Here is a 13,603-nt window from a genome sequence, read left to right on the forward strand (position 1 = left end):
TAAGCCATTATTCGAAATGCTTATTTCTCTTTGAGATTGATTTGTGATGGACTAAAATGCCTATATGTACTTCCCTTAGAGCTAACTGTCGAAAACTATGCTTGATGTTAACTGGTTGGACACTTTTGGAATTCTATTCTTAGATATATATGGAACAGAGGAATGATAGGTTACCCAGGGAGATAGAATATTTTCCCTAGTTTGTATGAGTGCTACGGAAATAATATAGTATGAAGAACACATCGTCTAAATGCTAAACAAGGTTGCTGCAATGGGCAATAAAATATTATTTCTTTGTTACAGGGAAAAGTATACATTTATAAAATAAAAAATGCTAATAGTTAAAAAAATTTAATTTCCCATAAGTTCAAATGTTACCCTAACTACCAGGGCACCAACATGGTCATTTCACCTAGGTTATTCTGTCTGCTTCTGTGGGGTCTTGGAGTCTACTAGCTTCCTTTCCAAACCTTATTTTTCTTTGCTTAGAAAACAACAACAACAACAACAACAACAACAAACTTCCCTGATGTGTTCATTATTGCTACTACATAAAATTCCCTTACAAGAAAATATTCCCTTTCCCTTTGGAAAAAGTTCATATTTGTACAAGACCCTGGTAGTTTCCTTAACTTAAGGAAGATGAGGTAAAGCAATTTAAAATAGTAGATATGAAAGTTCCATTGCAAAAAAAAAAAAAAAGAAAAAAGAAAGAAAAAGAAAAAGAAAAAAGAAAAAGAGAAAAAATTGAAATATTATGCTTGAGATATTTGTTAACAAGAAAAATAGTCATATTTGAATATGTATGCCACTTTATCTTTTCTTTCTTTTCAGTTATTTTGTATAAGATGTATTAATTGCAATCAATCCCTCTGGTAAATATATTTCATGTATTAGAATAACAATATAATTGAATATTATAAAACTTGTCAAGCTAGTGTATTATTTCTTAAATATTCATTCATTCATTTCTTTATAAATATTTATTAAACATGAACTATTGCTTGACAGTTTCTGATAATTAATTATAAAAAGGAGAAAGCAAACAAAAAAATGGGAAGAGGTACATATTGATTCTAGATAATAAACAATGTTTCAAAAAACAATACTTGATATCTATATATTTCAACTTGAAATGGTCAACATTTATAATTAGGAGCATAAATTTTTAAATTAATTAGCTTCATGTTCAATGTTTCTTTAGTTAATTCTGATTACTTATTGTTCACTAAAGTCTTTATGACTGTCTTCACTGATTCTCTGTGGGCTAAAATTAACTTTAAATACTTATACCTTCAATTACACTTCAAAATAGTAAATTTCAATCGATACACACTTAAGCAAAAATTGCATTTTTATATTATAGAAAAAGTTCTTAAAACCTAAAATCATAAAAAACCCTCAAATCATTAACTAGTTAATAATTCTTTTCCACTTTGAATAGTAACCAGCATTCCGCTTTTATAACACATATTATCATTTCTATTTCTCCAGCAATGGCCTTTGAACTAGAAAACCATAGATTCAATTTTTCCAGTAAAGCGGATGTAACTTCTAATAATATTTTCATAAAGAGATGTTTTAAAATTAATACATGGATTAAAGTGGATAATTTCTAAATTCATAACGTGACGATGCTGTTATTTCTCTTAAATGTATGTCATCTCTTACAGAGAACTATGTAAATCAAACTGGATATTATATATAAAGCAATTAAATGAGAAAAATATTGATGGCAAATTTAATAAATCATTAGCATTACACTCATTCTGATGTTCTCATCTCTCTCTCCCTTTTTTTTTTTTTTTTGACCACAACGTCATGAATGGTGGAATCTCAGAATCCCTTGACTGACAGAAGTCAAGATCATTTGAAAACAATCTGTTTTCTTCATTTAAGTCATAACAGTAGCCACCATTTGCTGATTGAGTTCTTGTTATTTGTTATCTAATATATTCTTTGTACACATTATATTTCATATACTCTACCATGAGTCAGAAATGATTATCCCCATCTTATAGGTGAGAAGACTGAATTCCAGAATAACTAAGTAACATGCCCAAAGACACACATAGCCAGTAAATTGTAGTGCTAGATATTGAGTATGCCTTTGTTTAAAAATATTTTTTACCTCAAAGCTTTATCCTAACCATATATATATGGTATATATACCATATATATATGTATACAGACCCACAGACACACAAATTTATGCCACTAGTGGTAGAACTGAGTTTCTATACTTCGTATTCACTATGATAAATTTATTCCTACACGATTAATATAGACAGAAATACTGAAGCTATTGCTCCAATTCCAACCATACACAGAAGACTACAAGAGTAATAGTGTGAAAGCTTCAAGTTCAAATGGTATAGAAAGCTCAGTGTCTGTGCAAGTTCAAGTTTACCTAGTTAAAGTTGCAATGGAGATTTATCTGAAGTGGAAAAAAAAGTCTCTTAAGTGGGAAGTGACACCCCTCCTTTGGAAGGAACCTCCAATGATATTTTTATTACATCATTGCAGTTCTAAAGCTTGATATGAATGATATCAATTTATAATATTTGAAGAATTAAAGCTAGTCTTTTACTAGGTGGAACAAAACCTAGATTACCATATAAATCACTGTATAGATTATAGAAACATAAGGGACTTAAAATTCTCACTGGTCAGTGATCAAATCCTGTGACTGTTAAATAATAGCATAAATTATTAAAGAAATAACAACTGTAGGATAAGTTTTGGATGAAAGTACTGTTAAACAGAAAGGAGAGAGATATAAAGTTTTATAAGAAAAAATACAAAGGGAAATTCAAAAGCATTAATATTTCGTTCAAATTTCTACAAATTTATGTGAGGTGGTGACCATGTAACCTTACAAAGCTGCTATCAACCTGCTTATGAAATGTTATTAGCCATTAAGTGTGGTGATATCACACTTTTAGACAGTAAAGTTAAAGAAGATGCTTTTCTAAATTTTATAAGTGCTTAAAATGTACAAGTGAAAATTATGAATAAGTCTTCCTAGCAAGTTATAGTCAAAACATCATAAAAATGAAAATATATGACAAGAACCATGTTTCATAAGTGATTATTTCATGTGAAGAAATTTTCTGATGCATACAATTAAAGAAAATGTAGTATTTATGCCCAACTACGGTTTGCTTGTCTTGATTCAGTTGTGTCACACTTACATTATGTTCAACTGACCCTCCTGACCCAGACTAGGGGGCTTTGCTCACCTAAATATTTTAATACTGATTCAAAGGGGCGCATGAACCTAATGTTTATAGCAGCATTATCAACAATAGCCAAATTATGGAAAGAGCCTAAATATCCATCAACTGATGAACAGATAAAAAAGATGTGATATATCTTTACTTATGTCTATAGATATCTATCTCACACACACAGTGGAAAAAAATATTACTCAGCCATAAAAAGAATGCACTCTTGCCATCTGCAATGAGGTAGATGGAACTAGAGTATATTATCCTAAGTAAACTAAGTCAGAGAAGGATAAATACCGTATTTCATTTATATGTGAAATTCAAGAAACAAAGCAGATGAACATAGGGGAAGGAGGGGAAAAAAAGAGAGAGAGAGGCAAACCCTAAGACACTCTTAACTATAGAAAACAAACTGAGGGTTGCTGGCAGGGGACAGTGGGGGATGGGCTAAGTGGGGTATGGGCATCAAGGAGGGTATGTGATGTGATGAGCCCTGGGTGTTATAAGTTAAGTGATAAATCACTCAATTCTACTCCTGAAACTACTATTATGTTAACCAACTAGAATTTAAATAAAAACTTAAAAATAACAAGTATTTTAAGTCCAACTGTAACATGTAATCGTATTTTACAAACAGGCAATTTGCACAAACAAACCCAGATTTTCTTAATGGTCTTTTAAATTATTTTTAGATGTTGATCACATTACTTAAGGATAGCACATTGAAACCTGAATGACACACTCTACCAGACATACTGTTTCATCAGGAACAAAATTCAAAGCACAGTTAAAATGCAGTCAATGATGAACTGGAATTGGAGTATGGGATTCACTGATTAAAGGACCTTCAAAATCCACCAATTGCAGCTTACCCGGCTCTGTGTTTGAGCTTTTTATCTAGGATCCCATCTCTGGAAACAAGTTTATTAAATACCAAAATGCCAATCACCATGTTGACCTGTCAAACAGAAACAAAGGTTGACCTTTCAATGATATTGAAGGGAATCAGGTCCCCCTTTTTCCTGAAAACCCTCTTTTATTAATTTATAACCATTTCTTTTTTTTTTTAATTTATAACCATTTCTGAATTATATTGACAATAAAAACACCTCTCAAATATTTCATAAGTCCATAAAGGAACAGAACAATTTGACAGTGGTGTGCTCCTTTAAGTTTTAAAGTACATTAAGCACATTTAATTTCCACACTTTGCAGATAACACTGAGGAAATTACCATTTAATTGTCTAACTTTTAAATGGTGCCATACTCTGCCAATCTGGTATTCTAAGTCACCCCTGATTAAAATCAATTGGCCAAATGAGTTTTACCCTATGAGAGTCAAAAGATTTTCAGTCTCACAGTGTGAGACTAGGTTGAGCCCTGGCAGCCAAAGGTGCTAAAGATTTGCTAATTTCTCCAGCAACTGAGATCAGAATGCCTACATTCTTCACGCAGTGTGGCTATTTCTCCTGTGAGTGGAGCACATTTTGATGTACCAAGCTTTTCCAGAGGAAGGGGAAAGCCTATTCAACTCACCAGAATCCTTTAAGAGATGGACACTAACACCAATTTTTATAATGTGCTCTACTGAACACTTCTTAGCTTTTTCTAAGACTCCCTTATTCTCACTTAAAAGGTCTTTGCATAATACATCTGAAATGAAATCACGCGTATTTTTCTTTCTCAAGTAAAATTGCAAAAAGCTGTAGAGATAGCTGTGGTCTATTTGTAGCAGCTTATTATGTTAAGCAACCACAGTTCTCTAACCTACCAGTACTTCCTGATAAAGAAATCCAGTCCAACGCTGAAACCAAGATAATCAAGGAAAAATATTTTCTCCTTTTTTTCCTTCCTGCCCCTTACCCTCCATGATCAACAGAATCTCGGTGCATCCCCCAATGCAAATAGTGAAGCCTTTACATTGAAACTAGAAGTTCACAAAAACCTGTTTTAAATTAAACAGGATGACTAGGAAAAAAGAAAAGAAAAGAAAAAAAGAAAAGATAGATTCCATTTCCCCAGCACATTGGCTCGATGAAATATAAAGCTGAAATCTATTTAACTCATAGTATAAGGAAGATCCAAAACAACTGTTGGGTAGGGATTAGGAGTCATCACTTTTCATAGCTTCCCAACAAGATACCATTTGATCAAAAGCAAAACTTACTCATCTTCAATTTCTCATTATATGAACTAAGAAAAAATTATATTCCAAGGATTCTATTAATCTATAATTTAATCATGAGGGAATCCATCACTACTCCAAAGACTGTATTTTGGTTTTTCAATTATACACATACTCTGTTTCTCCATTTTAGGGTTATATGTATATTAACTTTGTAGTTTAGGGAAATGATTCAATAGATTAAATAAGAATTCAATGCAGCAAACAAAAATGTGTCTAATAGCTTTCAATTTCCCTATACTCTTCTTTAACACTCATGCCTAGATTTTTTTCTTTTTTTTCTTTTATTTTTTTGTGAATCATGGACAGTTTCTGCTCCCTGTTATAGTTTAGAGGAGGGAGAGCAAACCTTAAAGAATGAAAAAGTCATATAGAGTTCTTAAGAAAGATATGGTTAGCTTCTAATTTATTGAATGAATTGTTCAAGAAACCAAACGGTAATGTTCCAATTAGAATTCTAATTGCACAGCAATGCAGCTCTTTGTATTTAATTTAGACCATTTTCCCCCTTACATTTTCCTTTAAAGATTTATAAGACAAGCAAGATTTGTAATCAATAATATTAGAATGAAAGAAAGAAAGGCAATTGGTAGAAAATTTTCATGTTTCCCTAATTACACATGTAAAGGAATTACTGTGTTCCCAAAAAGAAACATTTAAAATCCTTATGCACAAAATATGGCAGGGACTCTCAACTGGGAGTAGTTTTTACACACAGGGAATATTGGGAAATGTCTGGGGATGTTTTTGACTTTTACCAACTGACAATCCTACTCTTATCTAGTGTAGAGCCCAGGGATCCTGCTGAACATCCTAAAATAAAGAGGACAGCCCCATGACAAACAAATATCTTGTCCAAAATTCTGTGACACTAAAGTCGAAAAACTGTGATATCTGGACATGTATTTGCTTATTGATATTTGGTAGCAGGCAGCAGTTATCAAGATTGAGAGATCTTACAAGACAGATCATACAGAACAGTATAAGGTGAAATGATAATAAATGAAGAAATTCTGTACATTTAACAAGGAAGAATTCGTTGAAACTTACTAAAACTTCTTCACAAATGTGAAATTATTGTAAGAGAAATCCCACACTCCCATGTTTAATAGTCTTCAGTCTTCAAAATAAGAATATTTTAGAGTAATAAAGGACTAAATAGCAGTTGATATTCAAATTAAAGTACTAACTAATAAGGAGTAATACATTTGGACTTTAAAATTTCTACAGAACAATAAAATAAAATAAAATAAAATAAAATAAAATAAAATAAAATAAAATAAAATAAAATAAAATTTCTACAGAACAAATACAAAACCATCACTCTAATTGAAGCAAAGTAGTCTTTCTTGAATAAGAAAACAGATGTTGATTTTGATGTTTACCAGGACAACAGCGGCTGCAGGTCCAACAAAAGCGTAGAGTAGTCCTCCTTCAAGAGAGAGCCAGCAGCTAAAAATAACATCAGATAAAAACTAACAAAAATTAGTGATAAGTGTTAAACCACTGAAGTGTGATACAAATTACTTGAATTACGTACTTAGCATTTGAATTTTGGCACATTTCAAAGGTTTGTAATTAAACAAAAATGCATTAGGGAAATGTGGAAAAAGCTAAAATTAGAGTGTTTCATGTGTGAGAAATACTATATACCTTTCACAGAAGAGAAACTTTTATTATAAGGCAGTTAAAACATTTTAGACAAATTACTCTTATAGTAAGGTTTTGATATTGACTTTCAGTACAAAGGTGACTATTACACAAGTTTTGTAAAATGCTGCTTTATATCCATTATGAAAATTTTCAAATAATCTTTTAAGCAAGAACAGCATGCTTTTAGAGTCTTGCATATGTCATTTATGGGTTCTTCCTTGAGGCCACTGAGATATTGGGAGAAATTTGTTTAAAAGTTGCAGGGAATGGATAATCTGTATTTTGTTTGTTTTCCCCTTCTGATTTTACTTTTGCCCTAGACTACTAAGAAAATTCACTAAAGATAAGCTTTTGAATAAAAATAAGTGCAGCTGTGTTTATTCCAATTACTAAATTCACCAAGAGATGCAGGTTTACATTGATAGAGACATGGTAACCCATTTGAGTGAGAACGTTTATTCTCTCACAGCAGAGGGACATGAAGAAGACATGGGGCTCAGCACTGGAGGCTTCACAAGATGGCCTATCTGCATGTGTATGGTCCAGGAGAGTCAATATAAGGAAAACACCAGGAAACGTTTTATCTCCGTTGATGCAATGAGTCATGCTCACTACTTCATGCACCTATTTTTGACATTTGACCTGGTCAATATTTCTTCTAGGTCCACAGAATCAACATGCTGGCTCCAAAATTAATGACAATTAATAATAACAATTAACAACAATTAATAATATCTGTTTTAAGAATAATTTTTCCTGTATTGGTTATGGTTCTGGTTATTTGACCTAGGCATTTGTTAAAACTCACAGAACTATACACTGAACAGCATGAATGTTACTCTGCATAAATTATACTTTAAAAGAATTTTTAATCCAGTAAATTATATATATGTATATATGTCTATCTACCTACACATACATGTCAATACATATATCAGTATATACATAATGCAAAAGTGTGTGTATGTGTGTATTCAAAGTCTGCATTTAGCTTATTTCTTCTTGCCATAAGAGTGGACAGATAAAATTCTGCTTTCCCACTTTGGGGTTGATATCTATTTTTTAAATAAAATATCTGGAGAAAAAGCCTTTAGTATGATGGAACACTGTAATCTAGTGTCTCTTAGACTGCCACTACATTTCTACTATATTTTTCTGTAAGTTAATCTTCAAACTGATATGTACTCATTATATCATATTCAGTCTTAATCACAAACTCCTTTAAAAGTTAGACCCATGTCATCCACAATCCTATCTCTTTCTACACCCCAAACACAGTGCCTTTCAAATACTAGATTTATACCAAAGAATCATACTGTTGTAAAAAGTAATGGCTTAAAGGTAATAGTGCTGTAGAAAGCAAGACTCTACAACAGAGATTATCAGGGAATTTGCTTATTTGTGTGTTTATAATATAGATTGCAGAGGGAAAACAAGTGTTCTAATGACATGAGTTCTTAAAATTCCTTTGAAATTCCTTTCAGGTAGGCAGATGACATGATGTCTCTTGGCACAATCTCCATCTGGATGAACCCACCAGAAGGCCTAATTAGTGGTAATTCCTATTGCAAACCTGAAGACAAATAGAAAATCTCACTTTAAAAATTTATGCTTCTAAAAGATGTGCATATCTCTTTCTCCACTTCTCAACTGCCTCCGCAGCTTGAAAGAGCAGATGAAGTAAAATATGAAAGTGTATTGTTTTACAATTTAAATATTAAACATAAACCTTACTTATAAATTCTCTCATAGAATTTATCAGTGTTATAGCTGTGTTATGATGGGCTGATACCATCCATACCCCTTTTCTTCCCTCTAATTTCTCCCAAAGCCTAGGCTTTTTCTAACATATAATCTACTGATTCTCCGATCTGTAAATTTTAGTATTACCCAAACATAGCAGCAAAACTTGAGCCAACATGACACAAATATATTGGTTGATACCAATATATATTATCAGCAGTGAAATCAGAAACTCAGGTCAGAATCATATTCTAAAAGGTAAACACCAAGGCTTATTCAGTTCTAAAAAAATGTATTTGTGATTAAACATACAGAGTAAATATTGAAACATTTTTAAATGCACTGGTCTCATGAAGCAACGGGAAACTGAAACAAAGACTCTGAACAGGGCTTTAGCATTTATTTCTTAACCTCTGTGCATTGAAGCTACCTTACAGCATTCCGTACTAATGCAATTCCTACCATAGTTAATGACTCAGTGACAAAATGCAAGCCATCAGCGGTGCCAACCGAGACTAATGAAGCATATACAATGATTTACTTAATTATAAACATGATTTATCACTGTGGATGGACTTACTAGTGATCAGTGCCATATCCTTTCGTCCTTGTGAAGCCTACTGATGTGGCCACTACTAATGCTGGTAAACCTGCAAGAAAAATATTGTCACACTTCACATTCAGCCATAATCACTGTACACTCTGGCTCAAGAAAAGCTAGGATAGACTCAAAATGCTTACATCGGAGGAACTACCTTTGGATGAATTCTTTCATAAAGTATGTTTCCATCACAAAATTTCTTTCAAGTACAAAAAAATGAGAGCGACAGCTAGGTTTTTTTAACTCAGTGCATTTCTCAAATGTTGCTAGGTTACCACCACATTTGACATGGGTTTAAAGGAAACTAATAACAGAGATTTAGTATATCTTTTAAGTTATTTTTTCCCTAGGGGTTTACACTGTTATAAAGGAAATTTATACTTATAAAATCAGAAAGGCAAAAAATGGATATTCTGCAGTGATGGAATATCACAGAAGTGGAACATTCAAGTTGGCCCCATAGTGATCCACATCAAGTTGTACTTACAATAAGACAGAAAAAAGTAAATCACATCACATAATTCTTTCTTTATGATTAACTTATAATAACAAGAATGGATCACGGTTAAAGGCCCTACAGAATTAATTTTGGGGCCTCCTGATTATCCTCCTTTTAACAATCCTGAAGGGAGGTCAGAAAATACATGACAGTTTCTGTTCATGGACTTCTAGGTAGGTATCACTCCACACATTGCTCAGTACCTCTTGGAATTCAACTGCCTACATATCTGTGCAAATACTGACCTAATAGTTTTAGTTTATATTTATACGAATCACACTTTCCTTACTCCAGTTCAGTGGACCATCCCTGTGTTTTGGTGAACAGAGCTCAACCTAATCTATGCTTTTCTTTTAATTTTTTTTTATTTTGGTCATCACTTCTTTTCAGGAAGATGATGTTTGCCTTTTCAGGTTGAAAAATCCATAATCTAATTATCTTCTTGAGTATCTTCCACCCGTTTTCTTTCCTCCTATCATTTCCCCTCCTTCTTGCTATTCTCCTCTGTGAGTCTCTTCAAGTGACATCACATTCCTTCAGGAGGTTTAATGACAAAAACTACGAGAGCACCTCAGGGGGACACATCATATTTTTAAATAGATATACATCTCCCCCACCCCGTATACACACACACACATATATAGAGTTGACTTTTTTATTGACTAGACCAAGTTCATTAGAAAAAAAATCTCTCCTGTGTCATAGCTAAAGCATTAATAAACTTCATTCTGTACAATTTAGATTAATTTTTTTCTAGATTTATTATGTTTCACTTTGCCGTAATGAAATTCATATGCCACTAATCTGCCAATTCAGACTTCCCGATGGTCTAGCACCATCAGCTTAGCTTTTTTGCTACCCAGAGTAGTTTCATATTATCTGTAAACTTAGAGATCAGCTGTGAGATGTCTCCTCATACCATCTTTGGTAATGATGTTATTAAATAAGCTAGTTACCAATCCAGAAAATTGCCACTCTTTATACTTAAGGAAAGTCACTTACCTGAATTCCATATTTCTTGGATTTATGACACTAAATCCTAACAAAAGTGTGCCCTGATTCAACACCAATCTAACTTTAGAAGGTCTTTGACATGAAATCCAGACAAAAGTTTTATGAAAGTATAAATAGAATACATTCTCCAATTTCTTCTTAATGGCTTTCCCATTTGCCTGTGCAAAGAGCCCTAATATGTTAATCACACCTGACAGAATCTTGCTGAAACCTGATGGATACTCTTTAAGTGATCTTGATCCTACTTCTTCCAGTATGAATTATTATATTATTTTAATAAGAGCACTTATTTGGAATTTTTCAGACTCCATCAAGCATCCTATTCTCTAGTCTTCTGGTATATCAGGTATTTGTTGTATATTTGGCCCAAAATTCTGCCCCCCCCTTTTTTTAGTTCAAGTCTTCTGAAACTCAAAGGCAAAGATGACAAAACTCTGAGGTTTTCTGAAACTAGTTTCTTAAATTAATTAAACTAATTAATTCTAATTAAACATTAGAATTGGCCTTATGAAAAACAGATCTTCAAGGTGTCCATTTTATAAGGTAATATGAGAAGAACTTTTCCTAATAAAGATAAGCAAATAATTAGTTAATTCTCAGTCTGTCAACAATTCTATTTTTCCTCTCAGGACTCCACTGACTAGCTATGAGATTTCATTCATTCTCTAAATGACTTTCTTCCTGTTACATGGATAGTTGTAATCCTTAATTGCTTTGAGCTCTCTCAGAACAGACTTTTCAAATTTTTCTTGTGAGGAGTACACATGACTGGTAAACATGACTAGTACCTGGTTTGAGCCTAGAACATTTTAAAACATTTTGCATTTTCAGAACATATTAGTAGAGACCATTTTGCTTTTCTGCTCGTAGCTATCCAAGCTATCACCATTGCTTAACTGACTGGCTGGCTACATGGCCATCCAATATTTACTCCTTTTTAAAGTTTCAAATGCTCAAAGGATGTTCAAAAATGACCTGCTTCATATATTTCTACTTCCATATATCAAATTGGACACAAAGAAAAGTAGCCTGGGGATAATCTCACTCTATTGCTTCATTATGTGTTCAAAGTCATTTTAACAAGAACATGAAAGGATATATTAATATGCTTACCCCATCCAAGGCACAAAAAACGTTTCCTTATAAGCCGTGTCCTAATTTTTCCAGTTACAGCCATATATGACTGCCACGCCTCAGTCAAAACCCAACAGAATGAAGCCAGGAAGAAAAAGTGCAAAAATGCAGTTGTGGTTGTACAGATGCTCTGTGGAAATAAAAAAGACTCACACTGAATATGGTGGTGGTGGCAGGAAATCATGTGTCCTCCAGAGGATAGTTAATCTTCAACTCACTGGTATTATTTCAAATATCTACCTCTTCTGTGTGACAGAGTAATTATTTACAGAAATTAGAAACCCTGCAGTCTTTATGCTGTATTCAATATCTGTGATAGAAAAAAAAGTCCTAAAAAAAAGTCCTAATTCTATTTGCATGTTCAATTTTTTATGAGAAGCCTAAATGTAAATTAAAACCTGGGGGAGATTACAATTATTACTTTACTTGAATTTTTTTTTCTTGAAATATAACTACAGGGAGTGGTCCTGTGTTTAAGTTACTGACATCTTGCATAATTCTTTGGCTATATTCTTTATTCTCCCATTTTGGGTGATTATTCTTTATTGTTTTATCTGTATTGATGTTAATATTACATCCCAACAGACATCCAAAACAAAGAACTGCCTTTATACAAGTGAGATATTCCAAGTGTGAGAGCTATAAAACTGTAAAATGAGATTTGGCTAATAGCCTACTACAAAAAGCCATATGTATTTTAAAGTACTTAATACATTGTTCTGTATTATTACCTTACAATGTGTGTTGTAATCAAATCATTTTGAAAAGTTAATTTTGAGTCACTGGCAGTACACAGCCATGATTTCACAGATATTTTACTTTATGCAACTTAATCATTCTGAATGCACCAACATTAGTTACTTGTGACTCATGTGTAAAGATGAGCAGCTTCATTTTGGTAAGGACTGCTACTTATTTTCCTACTGCTGTAATGTCTTTGTATAAATCTTGTTCAAATGAAGTCTTCATAAATCAAAGCCAGTAACTAACTACTCTCTTCTTTTGTCAGTCTTGGACTTGTGATTTCCAAAAATTGAAAAGAGCAAAACATAGAACTAGAAAAAAATAATAAAAAAACTCATTGACAGAAAAATAAAAGTACAACCTTCATGGTCTCGCCTCCACTCCAGTATATTGCTAACGCAGAATATCTTTGTAAAATTTTGGCCCAAATTATTCCTATTATTTGTTTATTCTATTGAAATTCACCAGATGTTAATTCAGCTTTTTAGTTCTTTTAATCCTATAAAAATAACTTTACCATGTTTATCTCACCAGGTTTTTTTTTGGGGGGGGGGTTTAATTTTATTTACTTATGATAGTCATACAGAGAGAGAGAGAGGCAGAGACATAGGCAGAGGGAGAAGCAGGCTCCATGCACCCGGAGCCCGACATTGGATTTGATCCTGGGTCTCGAGGATCGTGCCCTGGGCCAAAGGCAGGCGCCAAACCACTGCGCCACCCAGGGATCCCATCACCAGGTTTTTTTAAATGCTCAGAGATAATGTACAGAAGCTGAGTAACACTGTGCTAGGCATGTGCT

At 33.0% G+C, this 13,603-nt stretch overlaps 1 protein-coding gene across 5 annotated transcripts in view; it reads right to left on the reverse strand.

Annotated features, from left to right (window-relative positions):
- ADGRB3 (adhesion G protein-coupled receptor B3) overlaps positions 1-13,603 on the reverse strand; it is a 714,356-nt gene that overhangs the window by 58,394 nt on the left and 642,359 nt on the right. For all 5 annotated transcript variants that reach the window (XM_077903497.1, XM_077903496.1, XM_077903499.1 and 2 more), the window contains 4 exons: positions 12,040-12,190; positions 9,393-9,462; positions 6,802-6,868; positions 4,103-4,188 (listed from right to left, as the gene is read on the reverse strand). In XM_077903497.1, coding sequence (XP_077759623.1) covers positions 4,103-4,188; positions 6,802-6,868; positions 9,393-9,462; positions 12,040-12,190 — 374 coding nt within the window. The remainder of the gene's footprint in view (positions 1-4,102; positions 4,189-6,801; positions 6,869-9,392; positions 9,463-12,039; positions 12,191-13,603) is intronic.

This window comes from Canis aureus, chromosome 7 (assembly GCF_053574225.1).
Source record: "Canis aureus isolate CA01 chromosome 7, VMU_Caureus_v.1.0, whole genome shotgun sequence".
Taxonomy (NCBI): Eukaryota; Metazoa; Chordata; class Mammalia; order Carnivora; family Canidae; genus Canis; species Canis aureus.